Source organism: Drosophila teissieri, chromosome 3L, assembly GCF_016746235.2.
Source record: "Drosophila teissieri strain GT53w chromosome 3L, Prin_Dtei_1.1, whole genome shotgun sequence".
Lineage (NCBI taxonomy): Eukaryota > Metazoa > Arthropoda > Insecta > Diptera > Drosophilidae > Drosophila > Drosophila teissieri.
This window is the reverse complement of record NC_053031.1, coordinates 3877507-3895488: the sequence shown is the minus strand read 5'-3', so window position 1 is coordinate 3895488 and position 17982 is coordinate 3877507. Positions and strand designations below refer to the sequence as shown.

General features: G+C 41.6%; 2 protein-coding genes across 2 annotated transcripts; one reads left to right on the top strand and one right to left on the bottom strand.

Annotated features, from left to right (window-relative positions):
• Positions 1-5627: 5627 nt before the first annotated feature.
• Positions 5628-6152, bottom strand: LOC122617791. Its single transcript, XM_043793778.1, has one exon. It carries the CDS (start codon positions 6146-6148, stop codon positions 5639-5641), a length of 510 nt encoding a protein of 169 aa, XP_043649713.1. The 5' UTR covers positions 6149-6152; the 3' UTR covers positions 5628-5638.
• Positions 6153-7195: 1043 nt separating this feature from the next.
• Positions 7196-8896, top strand: LOC122617401 (zinc carboxypeptidase). Its single transcript, XM_043793250.1, has 5 exons — positions 7196-7361; positions 7419-7934; positions 8127-8220; positions 8302-8598; positions 8658-8896. The coding sequence occupies exons 1-5, from the start codon at positions 7212-7214 to the stop codon at positions 8849-8851; spliced, it is 1251 nt and encodes a 416-aa protein (XP_043649185.1). The 5' UTR covers positions 7196-7211; the 3' UTR covers positions 8852-8896.
• The last annotated feature ends 9086 nt before the right edge of the window (positions 8897-17982 follow it).

Below are 17982 nucleotides of genomic sequence, written 5' to 3'. Positions count from 1 at the left end.
CGTCTGTTTTCGTAGCATACTTTTAGGTGGTGGCTGCATCTTCGTACTCCAAATACATGGCCGAATGTCGCCTCGCCTTTTGCCTATATACTTCCCTTTATGTATACATACACCCACATATTTATTTACCCAACTGTCACTGCAGTACCACGCCCAACACCGCCTCCCTCCCCACCCCTTTCAGCGGCACCTGCTTCTTGCGTATATTTCAATTTGTCTGCAGCTCGAAATTGCTTTTTTGTGCATTTTGTCAAATGAATTTTCCACGTCGCTCACAGGAATTATTTGGAATTTGTTTGCAGCTGTGCTCTTCCCCTATTTCGTTGATTTATACGCATTACTCCCTATATCACATCTATATATTATATATATAGAGAGATATGTATATATAACTACATATATTATTGTTATGTGGCAGAGTAGTAAAATTCTTATCTCGTCGCCAACTAATTTTGTGATTGCATGCTGCGTCTACCGAGCAGAGAAAATGCTCTGAATTTAAATTGGATTTTTGCGCACATTAAAATGCATTCTCCATCGGGTTAGTTATGAATGCATATGAGGTGACTTTGCCCAGTATGGAGGGGGTGGGAAAACTCCACTGGGGTGCCCAGATCCTATAAAACCGATAGAGTGGGTGAACCTACACCGACTACACTAAATGTTTACGTTTCCTGAGCGTCAAGCAAACATGGCAAACATTTAGCAATGTTTTTCCAGCATTTCGGAAATAATTGCCGACATTCTGAACCGAATGGAGCCATAAAAAGCCGCCTTACTTGACGTGACGGTTAGCCACAAAACCAGCGAATAGACAGCGAAAAAAAATACAGAAAAGAAAAATAAACAGGGGCAGAAACGGGTTAAAAATAAATATAAAATGTAACGAAATACTCGTGACGTGGCCACAACATAGAACATGGCTAATTCTTGCATGACAATTTCACATTCATAACCCTTTTTGTCCACGCTGTCCGTTGGTCGGCACCGTCGCCAGTCTTCCGTCTCATAATTATGCTCTACATGAGGTATGAGCTTCTAAAGGGTAGGTTAACTATTACAAAAAATGTATTATAAATAGCTAAAAGATCAAGAAAAAAAACTTTGTAATGCCTTTTTTCCCAATCTAATATGGAAGAATTTATGTAACATTCCAATACCATTAATATGTTTAAGTATAAACGTAAACGACTATACATAAATCTTAACTATTCTAATAGTTTTAAATTTTTTACTAAAAATAGTTCTTATTTATAAATAGTTACCTTTTTTTATATTTATGGAGTGGAATAGTATTGCATATTTAAATATTTATTTATTAAAGATGACAGTATAGTATGCTTATAATAAAATAAATATCATTAAAATATATTTCATTAAAATAAATATAAAAGTAAAATATTTTTAATATAAACTCTCTGTTAAAATGTGTAGTGTATTTCCAAATTCACAACCTGCCATTTTCGTAAGTTTTCCTCCCATTTTCCCCCTCTGTGACACGCCATTTTTTCAATTTCATATCATGGCATTTCCACGGCTATTTTGTAAGCCGCGATTTGCGATTGTTCATTTTAAGCGCTCTGTTAATTGTTAATTTTTATGGTCTGGCAATTGCGGCATAACAAGAGCAACGAGATAACCACGGACCGAACGGAAAAGAGCTGGAAAAAATACAGTGAAAATAGAGAAATTAAAGTGCCCCGGAAGAAGAGCTTCTGGCTGGTTTTCGAACGGCCTATAAAAACAATTTAGCAGGCAATAAAAATGCTGAAAACGGCTTTGAATTGAATTTCTGAGCGGCAAGGAATGTTACCAACTGATGATGGGCCAAGATAGAGGCGAAATTCTATTGATGTGTGGACTTGGGGGAGTTGGCCAATTGCCTGCCAACACCCACGGCTCAGGAAACATCAAAAAGCGAGGCCATTAAAGGCTTCTTTTTCCCACATTTTATTTTTTTTATATATATTTTTTTTCTCTAAGCCTGCGAACCCTTTCACGCACTTACGCAGCTTGAGCAAACAGGGAAAACTGGAAGGGGTAGGTTTCAATTTTAAAGTAAATATTTGCCTCCAGGGTGCTTTTGATATTTATTACCTTTCCGAATTGAAGGGTTGGAGATGTCCCTGGCCAGTAAATAGTGAGCACATTAGCCTCGAGTGCTGACCAGCCGAAAGCAATTTGCTACTTTCCTTAATGGTCCAAGCAATAAATTTCGGCATTTGCAAGTGGTGACTATTGGTCTTTGGAGGCCCAGGCCTGTACTGCCCGTCAATGCCTAGATCTAACTGGTTAATTCAAACAAATTGCAATTATGCCTCCCACCAAAGAGGGAAAACCCCACCCAAAAACACACAGAAAAGTCAGAACAGACAGCTGACAAATGACTGAAAAGGCCGAGGAGAAGCGATTAACTCGTTGAGGCCGAGGTTTTCTTTTTTTTGTGAATCAAAGTGGAGTTTTGCGAGTCTGTCGTAGGGCAACTTAACATATTGTTAACGTGGGCAAGCGGCGTGTACCCGAATGTCTTAAGGGGATTTCAGATTCAGATTTCCAGTGTCCTTGCCTGATGATGCGATCCACCAGTGTCCAATGACATGCAAATGTATGCAGATCTGCGCCTTTTGTCATGTCAACGCAGGCAAATCGACAAGCGAACCGAAAAATGTGTCTAACCAACTCTACTCAACTCGTTTCGCCTTTAGCTTTAGCTTTTGATTTTGCTTTTCAGCATTTCAGCCAGCGATTTTTGCTTAAATCTGCGCGCATGTTCTGTGCGGTAAATAAAAAATGCAAAATAAATGCGTAAATCTCTAACGGAGCAAAAGGGGGAATGGGTTTTGAAGCTGGAGCATTGGGCAAAGGGTCCAAATGTGTCTGCAAACTTTTTTGCAGGTGCCATGTCTTTTGTGCTTGTGCGTTGTTGTCGTCATCGTAGTCTGCCCGATTTTCAAACCGAGGACAGCACCGCAACGACAGTTCATCAACTTGACTTGTGATTTCCGGTTTGCGTTTTATTTTCTCTACTTTGTTACTTACTTTAAAAGCGGATTAGGCGGAGACAAACGCCCACGGTGGCATCAGCATATCCACATCCACATTCACATCCACATCGAGGTGAAGGGCTTAGTTAGCATGTCTGAGATCGCTGATGTGGGTTCTCAGCTACAAGTCGAAAGAATGTCAAGGTGGAATTAAGTCAATGATGTGAGCAGGATGGAGCTGGGGTGCTGTGTTGCCTATGATAAATGGTTTCCAAAAGGAAACCTCTGCGTGGAGAGTCTAAGGGATATCAATCCTTTACTTTAAAACCATTAATATTAAAAGAAGAAAGGATATGTAAACTAATTATAAGATGGAAACGTAACCAAGTAAACTTTTTGAGAATCGCGGAGAAGGGCTACAACGCCTTCCCCTGCGCTTCTCACTAAACCGTTTGCTATACAGCCGTGAAAAAAAGCAGTCGAACCATTCGCAAAATATTTTTTTTACTTCTCCAGCTCTGACTAGATGTTGAACAGCTGCCGCAGCTTGTTTGGAATTCACACATCGACAACGTCGCTTAGAAGGCATTTGCTCCAACCACTTACCGCTGTACACCCCACCACTCAGAGCCAGTGAGAACCACCTGAGCCGCTGACGATGTGCCAAAAAATCCCAACCACCTTAACCCGAGGCTATAGCTTTTATATATTTCAACGTCCTACCTTTACAACCTCGCACACACCCGCTTCCACACCCAATTTTCTCGCTGTGCGGCGGCAGTGGAAAAACAAATTTTCGAGAGTAGAAAAAATAAAGCGAAAATGTTTTAACGCTTCGCAGCATAATGACAACAAACAAATCGCTTCATTTAACAATAAATAGCTGGCAGCGACGACGTTTAAAAAAAAACTCCACACACAAACACACCAAATGAAAACAATTCGATGCCTGAGTGGCGTGCTGAAGAAATGCTCAACTGAAAAAATAATCGCTTACTGAACACGGCACATCAACATCATCATCTCCATCACCATCATCATCATCATTGGCATGTGCCACGCCCCCTGTGGCAGCGAAAAGTCAAGGTGGGCACTTGTTGTCACGTCGCCTGGGATGGGATGGGTATGGGTTATGATATACATACGTACATACTCGTATATAGAAGATGGTATGACTTGGTAGCGGGATCGGAAAGGAGATGATCACACAAGCGTGCCCGTTCGGCAATTAGATTGCTATGCATCAGCGTTAATTATGGCCAGATAATTGCTGCAGTTGCTCTAGCTGGGCGTGTCAACGCATGGAACCACTTAGCCTTAGCCGCAATTGTTCCTGGTATTTTCCACCTGGAAATCGAGTCAAATTAACAATAGAGCGGCCTGCTCAAGGCAGCAAACTATAATTGCCATGATAACGATCTGCAGTTCGTATCCCTAGATGTTGCATTAATGGCCGGGCAACATGCAGCGTGGATTTGGGTGAGAATGGGCTTCTGTATTTTAATAAAATATAAGCATAAGTATAACTTCGGTTGGTTGGCTCTCAGCATTATTAAGGCCTCATTTTAACTTAATCACTGTACATGAAATGTCAATAAAGTTAATTTTTAAAATATGTAAATATTTAAATGTGAAGTGATTTTATTTGCACTATTTTTTTTACATTAACAAAGGGAAGTTAAAGTATACATCCCGCTGGGAAATGCCGGCAAGAAAAACTTTTTCTCGAAGAATAAAAAATGAAATTATGAATCAGGTTCCCATCTCTCAGCCAAATGTTTTCCTCAACCGGCTTTGCCACAACCCAACAGCACACCAGCTGTCCAAAAATGTGGCTAAAACCAGCAAATTGAACTTGAGGCCGAACATGCAACTTCCTTCCTTGGCCGTGGGCACTTCCTTGGCTTATCCTGGCCGACCCTCCGTCGTGCCAGGAAAGCGAGGACACTTGCCATGTGGCATGCCAGGTTGCCATTTTCCGGGGACATTTTGAGGCTAATTAAATCCACAGAGCACAATGAAAAAAACCAAATGCTAAACGCTTTCCGGCATTGACATTTTTTCGCGAGTTGAGTGAAAAAAATATTAAGCATACGACATGTTAACCCCAGCAATGAGATTTATGTTATGACCGGCTTATTTTTTCTTTTCCTCCACCAAGCGAACACACAATTAAAAGTGCTGCAGGAAATATAAACGCCGCGATATTTATGACACTTTAAAGGCGGCTTTAACCAGGAGTCCTTTGGGTCGGTGGAAGTCCCAAGGACTTTGCGCAATTAAAAAAGCGACGCTGGCTTATCGCACGCGCCACGACAAGTGTTGTGTTCGCCGTTGGTTTAAAAGTTAAGAAGTTTTCCGCAATTTCCACCGCCGCCACGAGGTGTTGAAAGTTTCGGCTCAAGTTTTCGCCGCAGGACTTGTAATCCTGCGCCAACGAGTTGGCTTTAATCCCGCTTGGCTCGCCTTTATTGCCGCTGATAAGCAATAAGTGGTTCACCAAATTTATTTGGTGCGGTGTCGAGGACAAGGCAATTAGCGAGCTAATCAAATAATCCGCCACTAATTGTTGAAAGGAGTTGGCGAAGTGGAAGGTGCTTTAATTTCATCTTACAGCTACTGTTTCTTACATCTCCACTTAGTTATTCCTTTTTTTAGTCCGCAATCTGCTGTGGCTCTTTATTCAGGTTATAAAATAAAATAAAAACGATTTCTATCAATGCCAGCAGCTGCAGTCCGAAAACCAGGCTCATTTTTAGGTGTGCTAACGCATAATCCTCCAGTAAAAACATCGGTGGTGAAGTCAGCAGCTCCTTAACATTTTGTGTAGTGCGCCAAAAGCAAGTCATATATTGCAGTATATAGGGCATCACGAAGACCCATTTGTAGTTCCTTTGCCTCTGGGTTGTAAACACCTTTGATGGCAGCAGTAGAATCAGCATCGTGAATTGGGTATACAGGTTGGCCTCTATAAAAGCCCATGTCAGGTTGGCCATCTGAAGAGTTAGTTCCAATTCACCCATGGGAAGATAAAGTCGAGGTCGTAGTTGCATTCCCCAGGCGGCGATCATCAGCGCAAAGTAAGTTGTCAAAGTTCCCATTTCTTTTAAAATATATTCACAGATTGTATAAGTTTTATCACGATTCTCAGCCAGATATGACATAAATATCCATGCAAACTAATTGTAATTTCAAGTACAGGATTTAAATTAACTGTATGGAATTTTAAATCAGTTTTATTATTAGAAGTATAAGGACGAAATGCAATATTAACTCAGTGGAATAAGGACTTCATCTTGATTGAAGCATAAGGAATTATAGTACCAAACACTTTACACACTTTATGGCTGACTTTTGAGGCTTGTAAGTGGCTGTTAAATCCCTGATTTATTGTAAAGGCTGTAAATTCTTCACCCTTCTCAGTTGGAACTGCCCGAAAGTTAGCCAGATTGAATGCCACTGAATGTTTAGCATTTTCCACCGATATTTCACACAGCCATTAACATTTTTGCGAAATATTTTGCTGCCACCCCTGTAGTTCTTCGCTCGGCATTTTCCCCGCTGCAAATCCACTTTGATGCGCCTTTCATGTCCAGGCCACTTAAGGAATCCCCACACCTTGGCCGCTTTTCGGGCACAGGACACACGGTTGACGCACCTCATGCGGTGACAACGACCACGTCGTGTTCCTCTAATACCCGCGCAAAATATGACCAAAGCCCAGGACGAAGTCCTTTAAGCACTCGCCACAGGACATAAAAAAAAAACCTAACGTAACGTAACTGAAACTGGTTGCGAAAACCTCAACCGTAACGGGCCTAAACAAAATGTTCGCACTAAGCACCGCAAGTCAAACAGAAGACAGAAGACAGCGAACAGAAAGCGGTCTGAAATCTCCTCGAGCTCCCAGGGAAATTTATGTGCCTCGGGGCGGTAACTTCATTATGCAATGACCTACAATGAAATGGGCTGCCGTTGCACAAAATTTATGTGTAAAGTTGAGAGACAGCCTAAGTACCAAGTGCTGCTCGCCAGCCCAGACAACTCGAAACTTGAACTGCTTGAACAAAAAGGCTTCGGCCTGCCTAAAATAGTTTTTTTATTGCTGATAAAAAAACAAGAAACCGTCAATGGACTCAATGGGCAGTCGCGGCGATAAGTTTTGCCTAATCAGGTCGGAATTCTACGGGCCTCGACAGTTCCACGCTGACTTTTCCATTGAGCGGTATGTTGGTGAAAATTCTCCTAGTCGTAGGACTCTTTAACTTGGCTCAGTGCGTTGAGCAAGTGCGATATGATAACTACAAGGTATACAATGTGAGGATCGACGATCTGGCGCAGTTTAGGCTGCTCAACTCTCAGGAGAAGTCCTTGCAGGTAGGTTGAATTCATAAAACCTAATGTTATTTAATAGTTTAATTGAATTTGCCACAGCTCAGCAATTGGCGCGAGGCTCGTCACCTGGGTGAATCCTCTGATGTAATGCTGCCTCCTCAATATCAGGAGGCATTTGAAAGCCTCTTGACCACACATAATTTCACCTATAGACTGAAGATCGATAATGTTCAGATGCACATCGATGCGCAGAGACCCAAACAGCGTATTACTTCCATGGAGTGGACACAGTTTCACACTCTGGACGAAATCTACGCCTGGTTGGATGTGATCGAGGCTCGTTATCCGGATATAGTCACACCCTTTACCATTGGCAACTCACATGAGGGCAGACCGATTCGAGGTGTTAAAATCTCGTACAAAGAGGGAAATCCCACAGTTTTCATAGAGTCCAATATTCATGCCCGCGAGTGGATTACATCAGCGACGATTACATATTTCATCGATGAATTACTGGTGCCCCGTAACCCTGCAGTCAGGGATATAGCGCAGAATGTAGACTGGTATATCATTCCCGTTCTGAATACAGATGGCTTTACTTATTCGCACGAAGTGGTTAGTACTTATAAATTGTCTAAATATTTACGATACGTAATGAATGGTAATGAAAGGGCAGGGCGCTTTCGATTAGATTATCAGATCAAATACATGCCGATATCGTTATAGCGCCGTCTATCTTATCGGCTATTACTAACTAGTAGTCAATTAGCTCTATGACCGATTATCTTTATTACCATGACTTTGCAGGAACGTCTTTGGCGAAAGTCCCGTCTGAATTCAGATCCCACGGGAACGTGTATTGGCACTGATCTCAATCGCAACTTTGATTACCTCTGGATGTGTAAGTTGATTACGATATATTTATTATACTTTATATCTAGAATGTAGCAACTAGTAAGCTTCATTTATTATTTAATTTCAGTGACTGGAGCTGACTCGGATCCCTGTTCACAATTGTATGGTGGTCCTTCGGCAGAATCAGATCCCGAGATTAGCCAACTAACAGCCTATATAAACAACTCCATACCTGAAGGCGCCATAAAGATCTACATCTCGTTACATTCTTATGGACAATATGTCCTTTCGCCGTGGGGACACACCGCTCTAGAGTTTCCCGAACACTATCCTCAAATGATGCACGTGGCCAAAGGCTTTTCGGATGCCCTTTATAGAAGATATGGCACGGTGTTTACCTATGGATCCAGTGCTACCACATTATGTAAGTCTAACATTTTTATCTTTATCAATACATTTTATAAATCTGGGTACTTGTTTTAGATGAAGTTTCTGGTTCGGGCAAGGAATGGGCCTATGCGGTGAAGAACATCAAGATACCCTATACCATAGAGCTGCGCGATAAGGGCGAATTGGGCTTTGTCCTGCCTCCGGAGGATATTATTCCAGTGGCACGCGAGGTGACCGAAGGATTCGTGGGCATGATAGCCGCAGCACGCGAAATCGATATATTGTAGTTTAAAATAAAAACTTAAATAAGAGAAAATGCAACCAAAACCATAAACAACAAATGAATTCTTCCAAAAACCTCCAATATTGCTTGTATAATAAAGCATATCTATTAAAAGAAGTTATTAAAAATATTATACAAATTATAAATAATTTCAAATGATTCTGTGTTTTCAGAAAAATCCCCTCTGGAACGAAATGCTCCCCCATTTGGCGACGCCACTGTGTCGAGAGCTTATGCTCCGCCCCAAAAACGAGCTGTTTGCCGAAGCTTCCAATCAGCGACGTCGCATCGTTTTTTGGGGGAAAAAGCAGGAAAGTCGGGAAAGTGGGGAAAGCGAGTGCTGCCGAACCGAGTCCGTTGATAAGAAAGAGTCCCGGCTGCATTCACGGTTTTCTTTTGCTTTTTTTCCGCTGTGCTCCTCGCAAAGTGTTGGTCTATTTTTTTTCGCCTGGCCAGAGAGTCTCCGCCTCTTTTCAACGCGCGCGCAGCATCCTGTTGAAAAGGACGAGGCTGCTCCACCGTTGGGTGCCCATTCACATCCTTATATATATACATATATACATATTCCATTCCGCTCCTACACGTATGTGCGCGTGAAAAACAATCGCAACGAATGGCAAACGACAAGGGAAAATCTTTAGATTGTCCGCAATATGGCGTCAGTCTTCTTGGTACATAGGATATACATAGAACGATATATGTATATACTGCATGTATATATATAGAGGATAAAGAGGCGCCTCTCTCGTAGTCCTTGGTCCTTGTTGTTGTGTACGCTTGCACTTATTTTTTTCAATTTGTCTAATGAAATTGCGTTTTCCACTTGCGTTGCTGGCGTCCAAAAATAAAAAGAAAATGACAGCGAGCAAAGGGGAAATAAAATGGCACGAAAAATCTTGGAAAATTCGAGAAAATATTACGTTGACACTTTTTGCGCGCTGGCTCCTTGACTCTGCGTCCTGTGTGTGTCCTGTGTCCTATGTCCTCGTCCTCATCCTCATCCTGTAGTGCCCCATGTCCTGTGTCCTGCTGCTCCTGCCTTTTCACTCACTGTTCTCTCTGCATATAAATTGAAATTTACTAACCTCGCCATCGCCTCTTCTGCTGTTGTCAGTTGCACCTTTATGACAATTTTCCTGCCACTGCCACCAGCCACTTCTTTTTCCCAGAGTTTTCTTCAATTTTTTTTGTTCTAGGTGTGTGTTGCGCATATTGCGGTGATGAATTTTTCTCTTTGAGTTATATGAAAAGAATGTTGGAGCTACGGAACCGGTAGCAATAAAAACTTACTTAGCCAAATTGTAGTAAGCCAGGAGTTGGGAACTTAAAGTGAACACTTCTAATTTGTACAATTGAATTGCACGCATAAGATTTACTGCCGTAGAAGATTTCTGACTCTATCTGCTTTAGATTGGAATCTTTACTATTATTTAAGGAAATTAAAATAGTAAAAACTACAAAAAAAAAGCAACTTCCGTTTAAATTACTTTGACAAGCTATAAATATGTAGCTATTTTTCCCATTAGCGTTTAATAAACTCTGTTGCATTTATATGCAATTAAATGCAACCCAGAAACACCCAGTGAGTCATTGAAACCACCAACTCCCCGCTGAATAACAATTATTTATCCAAACACCAACTCTAATTTGATAATTCAATTATGCATTTCAATTCCCCCGACAGCCAATCAAGAAATCAAATCAAAATGGATTGATTTTGGTCACATGGAGCTGAACCACCCAAACCAAACCAAAAGCAAAAAGGAAGAAAAAGAAAAATGCCTTTAATTGCTGCCAAGGCAATAAACTTCAACGGCAATTGACGCTTGACACTTTGAGCGCTTGAGAACCAGCTGGTAAGCTGGAGCTGGAGAGCTGAAGCTTTCGGAAACGAAAGGAAACATATTGTATATATGGTCTTTGGACTGGATCTTTGGATCATTGGATCTTTGGATGTTTGGGAGCAGGGAAAGTATGACGACGGTGCTTGGATATTCCCAACGCGCGTCATGAAGCTGCGGCGTCTGCGCCTTTTTTGGACGTTCGGCAATGTGATGATGGGATGGAATCGCTGCGGAATCGCTGCGGAATCGCTTTCGTATCGCATTGGAATCGCATTGGATTCGCCGGTTCCGAGATGATCGCATAGTGCTGCCATGGCGCTCGAATGGAGATGCCCTGTACGGTACGGTACGGCTACCAGGAGTTATGACAGTCCGCGGAGCTGCGATCCTTAAATGGCTGCGTATAAACTGCCGTTTATGGAGCGACGACACTGAGACGACGACGCTGGCGTGTTGACAATGATGTTTGGATGATTGGTGTTTTGTGCCCGTTTCGCAGGAAAGCCAAGGGTTCCCGTTTTCCCGAGAATCAAACGCTGGAGACAACAAGGCTCACCACGCATCGCATCGCATCGTATCGCATCGCATTGCGTTGCAAGTCTTGGGCTTCACAGTCTCCAGTCGCCGCTGCCTTATATGCAATGTCTAGACAGGCTGGAAAAAATCACAGCACAGCAGCGTCATCATCAGAATCAGAATCGGAATCATTCAGGCATTGCCAAGTTTGGCGCAAAGGCCTTCCTTCAATGATTGCCCCCATGAATGAATGGATCCAAGACTCGATGCTCAAGACTCATGACCAAGACCCAAGACTCTGGAGTCGCCGGGCCGAGCAATTAGTATGCGCAGATTGCGATCACTCGGAAGTAATGCTAATTTCAGTTGTCTACCCGGTTACCCAAATGGGTACAAGGGTACGGAGATGGAGTTGCAGTTGGAGCTGGAGTTGGAGTTGGAGGAGTGGATATGCTCGTTCCCAGTGGGGCAGAGGTGAGCAGTTTCTACTCTACCAAATAAAAAGTCTTCTTAGTTAGTTTCTTTATTTTTGAAATTTTTAAAAATTAAAGTAGCTTACTGAAATATTGATACACTCTATACAGTGCAGCCACTAAAATCCTAAATATTTAGTGCCCCTTATAGAATCAAACTCTGTGATTCAATATACCCATAGAAATCTTTATAAATGTTAAGTTGTATCATAGAGAGTGTATTTTAAGGTCGTTATGCTCGTGATGCAATCTTTCCCATGCTATCTCATCCATTTCTAGTTCGGCTTCCTTCTCGAATCCTTTGGCTTTGACCAGATGCTGAGCTAGTTTTTCCAAGGTTCCCGATACTCACTCAAAAAACCTGATGCATTCGCTCAGGAGATGTCATTAACATTAGACGGAGCAGGTGAATGAATGCAGCTGACAGATGAAGACAGTTGTGGGCTGTGAGGAAAAACTGGGAGGATCTCTGGAGGGAGATGGGAAAACGAAAACTCCATTATGCAGGCAGCTTGTTCGTGCCATTAAGAGCGTTAACAGCAGGACATTAGTATCCTGTAGGCAACACCTGACGCAGCGGCGACTTCAACACGACGAGGTCAACTCCAGACAAAGACATGCAAATGCGACTTGGTCGGGGGACAAAAATGGGGAGCAGGAACAGGGAAAAGTGAAGCCACTTGGGTCGCCATGGAAAACGAAGAAAACAACTTTTTGCGCTAAGCAGATGAAGGACATTTGCATATACGCCTTGGATGGGAGGACGAAAGAACCCACGCAGGCAGCGAAATCAAAAGCTTTTTAAAGGATATTCTCTATAATTTCATGCTTAAAAGGCGCAGTCCGAATATCCTGGAACCAGGATGTTTGCTCAGCAGGCCGGGGAAATGGTTAAAAAGTGGAAAGAATAAAACGAAGGTACACCCCATTGCGAAAGCAGCCGCTGTTTTACCCACGTGCCAAGCGGCTTAAGATGAGAAAGACTTCGTCCTTCGTCCTGGAACATTTGCATGCGACTTTTAAATCAATTATTGTTAAATATTTATTTCTTGGCAGTCCATTTGGGCGGCAGGCGCTCAGGAATTGTCTGTTTCAGTGGGCATATTATGCAAACATAAATTACATGATTGATTTCATTCGAAGGGCAACAATGGCAACGCAGCTCGCACACTTTTTGGCCTGCCAAAACAATAGGGAAAAAAGTAAACAGTATGCAAATTCAGTGCGGGTTTTGGCTTGATTAAAAAGCTTAGAAATTAGCATATCATTTGTGCAGCTATTTGTTGGCATTTAGAAAAATATTGATTGCCTGGCAAATGGGGATGTTCAACCATTTTTATTGAGGAATAAGCAATATTGAGATAAAACAGAGAAAAGATCTTGTATGTTTTATAAAGCAGAGCAAGTTTATAAATTTATTTAAGTGTTGATAGTAGTGTTGTTTTAAAATTTATAATGGTTAATTTATAATTTATTTTTTCTGTATCTGCAAAGTATTTTTTTTTTCTTTAGATATTTCTTCTGTCCGTTACTTTCTTAGAAAGTGAGGTCTCATTTGAGACCTTCAAGTCCTATGCCAACTTTTACTATACTATATTATATATTAAGCAACCTTGGCTCATTTTTATTTTCTTTATTTTTGTACTTTTTCTTTGTATTTTTTATGCTTTTGGCGAGGCAGCATCGTGTGTTTTGCTCACTGGCGCGTTGACATCGCCATCAAAATGCTTTGACGTGGTTTTTGATTGACAGGAAACTCATAAATAATTCATGTCATTAAATCATGTTACATTTTTTCTTCTCTCTGGGACGAGCTCCTCAGCTTTCGAGCTCCTCTTCGTCTGCAGCAGCACAAGTTCCAGCATCTTCAGGATGCTGGCCATTGAAACGAGTTTCTCCAAGTGGCGAGGTGGACATTTGGGCAGCTCTTCTCCGATTCTCAGTGTTTCTCAGTTGCTCCACCTCCATTATTCAGGCACCCATCTTCAATGCTGCAGTTCTTCTGCAATTAAATGTCAAAAACTGTTTCTCTTCTCGCCATCTTCTTGTGATGTAACTCAATTCAGCTCTTGGATTTTTTCTCTTCTCCACGTTTTTCTTTTTTTTTTAATATTTTCCTGCTGCGGAAAACTTGAAGAAAATAAGTTTTCAATGAATATAATTATGCAAAGCAGCCGGCAAGTCGCACTCCACTTGGCTGGACCTTAAGAGGCTCTGGAAAAAAAGGACATTAAAATTATATAAAAGCAGCTTGGCGAAATTTAAATATTTCACCGACTTCTACCCCAATTTCCACGCTGTCATAATATTTTATGATTGCTTGTTTTAATTCCTTGTTCCATCATTTCACCATTTTTTGATGTTTTATTTTCGTTGCGTTGCGTTTCGTTTCTTTTCTCATTTTATTTTCTTTTTCCGCCTTGTCAATTGTCCTTCAGCGCAAAGTTTTTAATTTTTATCAAAAGATTTCTTGCGCTGCTGCTGTTTTTAATGAAATTTTCTCGCTGTCCTGTAAAGGATTGGGCGCCAGCTAAATTTGCATAATTTTTTCTCAGCCATTTTTAATTTGTGATTTGCGGCAGCCGAGTGAGTGTCCTTAAAAAAGTTGTCTTTAGATATTTTTTGTCAGTTTGGGCATACTTTGTAATTAAAGACATTTATGAGTGTTTGGGTGTAAAATAAATGATAGGCTCTAAAAAGGACCTTTAAAGCTCTTTTCTTATTATTGGTAAATTAGTTGCGCATTGATTCCTAAAAATGTATTTAAGTTAACTTTAAGATGCCAAACCTTTCATATTCAATATAAATAAATTCTTGATTGGTCATTTGGTCATTTCATTGGTCATTTTCATTACCACTAAGTGATTTGCCTAAATATATTAGACTTATCTGGAAGCAGACCCAATTCCCGCCCTCATTGATGCACTACCAGTTCGTAGGATCTTCTGATTTAGCTGGTTTTCATCTGGCAAATCATTTTAATTGCTTTGCCGCACTTGGGCATCCTTCTCCTACCAACGAGCCCCCGGAATCGAGGGCTTAGCCTTTGTTGTTGGCGATGGCGATGGTGATGGCGATGGTGATGGCGATTGTGTGCGGCGATAATAATTACACGTCACGCTGCCACGCAATCAAAACATTATTTGTGCAAAATCACGGAACTGAACTGAAGCGGAAGTGATGAAGGACTTATTGGCTGCACGCGTCCTCCGTCGCCTCGCGTTTGCCAAGGAAAAAAGTTTAAAAAATATTTGGCTGGCTGACTGGCTGCCTGGCTTTGCGGGTGTATCGCACCCCATTTGCATTGCACCCAAGTCTGCGGATCGGAAGGACTCCGTCCCGTGTTAAATTCAACACAACGCGTGCGGTCACGTGGCTAAAGGATACGCCCACTTTCATGATAGTCACAATCGACAGTCGAGATTTAAACAAAACGTTGCCCACCGCATCAAACGTCATTCATTCAGGTTGCCTCCCCCCAACCTTTGAAAATCATCAACACGGCCAAAAGACTGGGAAATCAGGAAAGAGCTGCGGAAAATCGCTGAAAATTATGTAAATTGTTTTCCCGGGGAGGTCGCAGATCGAAAGGAGTGCGAAAATTTGCCTAAATGCTGGCAGGACACCCCAACAGGTTCAAACTGTTGCAGACAGCGGGAGAAATGCCAAACAACGTGACAGAAACATATGTCGCCATTATCGGCAGTTAACCAAAAGGACAATCCTTTCATAAGGATTTTGATAATTTGGGAAAGGTATTGGGGAGTAAAAAGTTCAAGGTTGGGTTTGGAGCTCCTGGAAATATTCAAACATTATTTAATAACAGTTGAATTTTATATAAAAATTTATATTCACTAAATTATATAATAAACAATAATATATAACACACAGAATAAAAACGTAGATTATATCCTTTCTTTGGTAGAGTTGTTAGAAATATTATATTCTCATTTTCTTAAATTGAATTTAACTTACAACTTTACTTGTAAAATTGATTTAATAAATATAGATATATTTAGCCTTATGTATAAATTTCTCTACTTATATGGTTTCGGCTGTTTGGCGAAACCATTTTCTCTAATCCTACCAAACACTATTAATAAAAGGCTGAAAATGCCACCCTCTTTTGCACCAATCCATAGATCAATGGGAAGATATCATTTCGCATTTGTTGTATATTACTTCCTGTTCGGCATGGTCATATACATTTCATTTTTTTCCCACCAGTCCGAATTGTCCTAGTTGTCAGGACTGTCCACCCCCCGAAAACGACACACGTCCTTGGCAATAAAAGCGCAAACGTTTCAATTCCGTTGCGGCTGACAAATGCACGGAAAAAATGCCAGCGATTCTGCCCCAAAAATATATTATAATGATAAAAAAAATCTTGTGAATGGAAACGGACGAAAGTTTATATCGATGCTGTCGAGTGTTTTGATTTGTAACGTTTCTCACTTCATTATTATGCAATAAATAATGCCATCTACATGTCCCATCTAATGTTATGCAGAAGGGCGAATCGCAGGGGGTAGTTTAGTTGTCCTGCGATTTCTGCCCAGAGGAAGTGGAGCGGAGCGATGGTCAGAAAATCATTGCTCTGGAAATTAATGAGGCCTAACATGACTGGGTGCGATTTTTTTGTCGTGCGAATATATTTTGTGAAATATATAAAAATTATTGGAATACGCCAAAGTCTGTGATCGGTGCGGAGTTTGGGGCCTGATGTTCGGAGTCTGCTGTCCGGGATACAGGATAGGTTGTCCGTTGAATCCGTGGTGTCGGGCTGTCCGTGGCGTCTGTGGTGTCTGTGCTGTCTGTGGTATCCGTGATGTCTGTGATGCCCATGACGTCCGTGGTGTCCGTTGTACGCGTTGTCCGTGGTGTCTGTGGTGTTTGTAGTGTCCGTGGTGTTTGTAGTGTCCGTGGTGTTTGTAGTGTCCGTGGTGTTTGTGGTGTCTGTGGTGTCTGTGGTGTCTGTGGTGTCCGTGATGTCTGTGGTATCTGTGGTGTCTGTGGTGTCCGTTGTGTCCGTTGTTTTCGGGGTCTATATAAAAAGTAACAAATAGTGCAGTATTCACATACAGTAATACAAAAAAGAACAATTTAGTTATAAGATCAATTAAAGTCTGTTCATAAACAATTAACTTAGAATAGAGGTGACTGTATAACACAATTTGAAAACTTCAATAATGGGCACTGACCTGACCTCTGCAGGAGCTTTTTGGCATTACTGGAGCAGTTGTCGCGTGGCCAACAATTCCGAAAAGTTCCTGGCACAAAGCTTAAAGCGTGCTCTGCCAGGAGAGTTCACTGTCGGGGGGGGGCACCCCGAAGCTCTGCGTTTGTCGAAAGCTCCAGCTCCGCATGCTCCGGTAGCATTGAACCCCTGTGCGAAAGCTCCGCCTGAAAACCCACCCCCATTTCAGTGGGCACTCACCTCCATCGTTGTGTGTGTGCTGGCATGCCGCTGAGAGCGGTTCTCGCTTTTTGTGACACAAAGAGGAGTGTCATGCAGCATAAATTTCATACAAATTCCGCACACTCGCAGCGCGTCGCAGATACTTTTCGGCAAAGTTTTCCGCAGGAAAAAGCCAGTGTAAATAATTAAAAAATAAAATAAAAAAGAAAATACAGAAAAAATGGGCGACAGTTCCTCTTAGTTATTAACAAATTGGTGTAAATAAGCTGGTGTATACGTTAAACGGTAAATGCTAGTGTTTTTATTTCATGGAATGGCCAAATGCGCCCAAGTGGTCAAGTGAGATAAATCAAACAAGTTTCTATGGGGCGAAATAAAACGGCCAGCGGCCAGCCGACAATCGCCATGGGAATGGAAATTAAATGAAAATCCGGCAATCATAAATAAAACATAAATTATGTTTCGCTGCCAGTTGGCGGCAACAAAAATAAAATAATCAAAAAATATCAAAAAAAAAAAAAAGGGAAGATGTGAACCAAGCGGATATATTTTGATTTTTTTTTATAAATAGAAAAATCAATTTCTCTCTCTCTGTGGCGCTCTCTCTCTTTTTTGGCGCGCGCCTGTCTGTGTCCGTCTTCCCCCAAAATGGGCGCATGTGTGCGTGTGCTCCGTGTACTCCGTGTGCTCTGCGTGCGTGTGGTGGTGCGGTGTGTCTCCCGTGTCGGTGTCTATTATAATATCCAGTGAGCAAAAGCGAGTGGCCGAGTGCTCTCGCTCTTTCTGCGAATAATTGAATATAATTCAAGTGTTTTTGTTGCACACTATTTGTTGTGCTTATTATCGTTATTATTTGTTTAAATTACCAACGACAACATAAACA

Coding starts and splice junctions, on each gene's coding strand:
- LOC122617791 (XM_043793778.1), bottom strand. CDS start 6,148: ATGTCATATCTGGCTGAGAATCGTGATAAAACTTATACAATCTGTGAA.
- LOC122617401 (XM_043793250.1), top strand. CDS start 7,212: ATGTTGGTGAAAATTCTCCTAGTCGTAGGACTCTTTAACTTGGCTCAG. Junction 7,935..8,126: donor TTACTTATTCGCACGAAGTG/GTTAGTACTTAT, acceptor ATGACTTTGCAG/GAACGTCTTTGGCGAAAGTC. Junction 8,599..8,657: donor ATCCAGTGCTACCACATTAT/GTAAGTCTAACA, acceptor TACTTGTTTTAG/ATGAAGTTTCTGGTTCGGGC.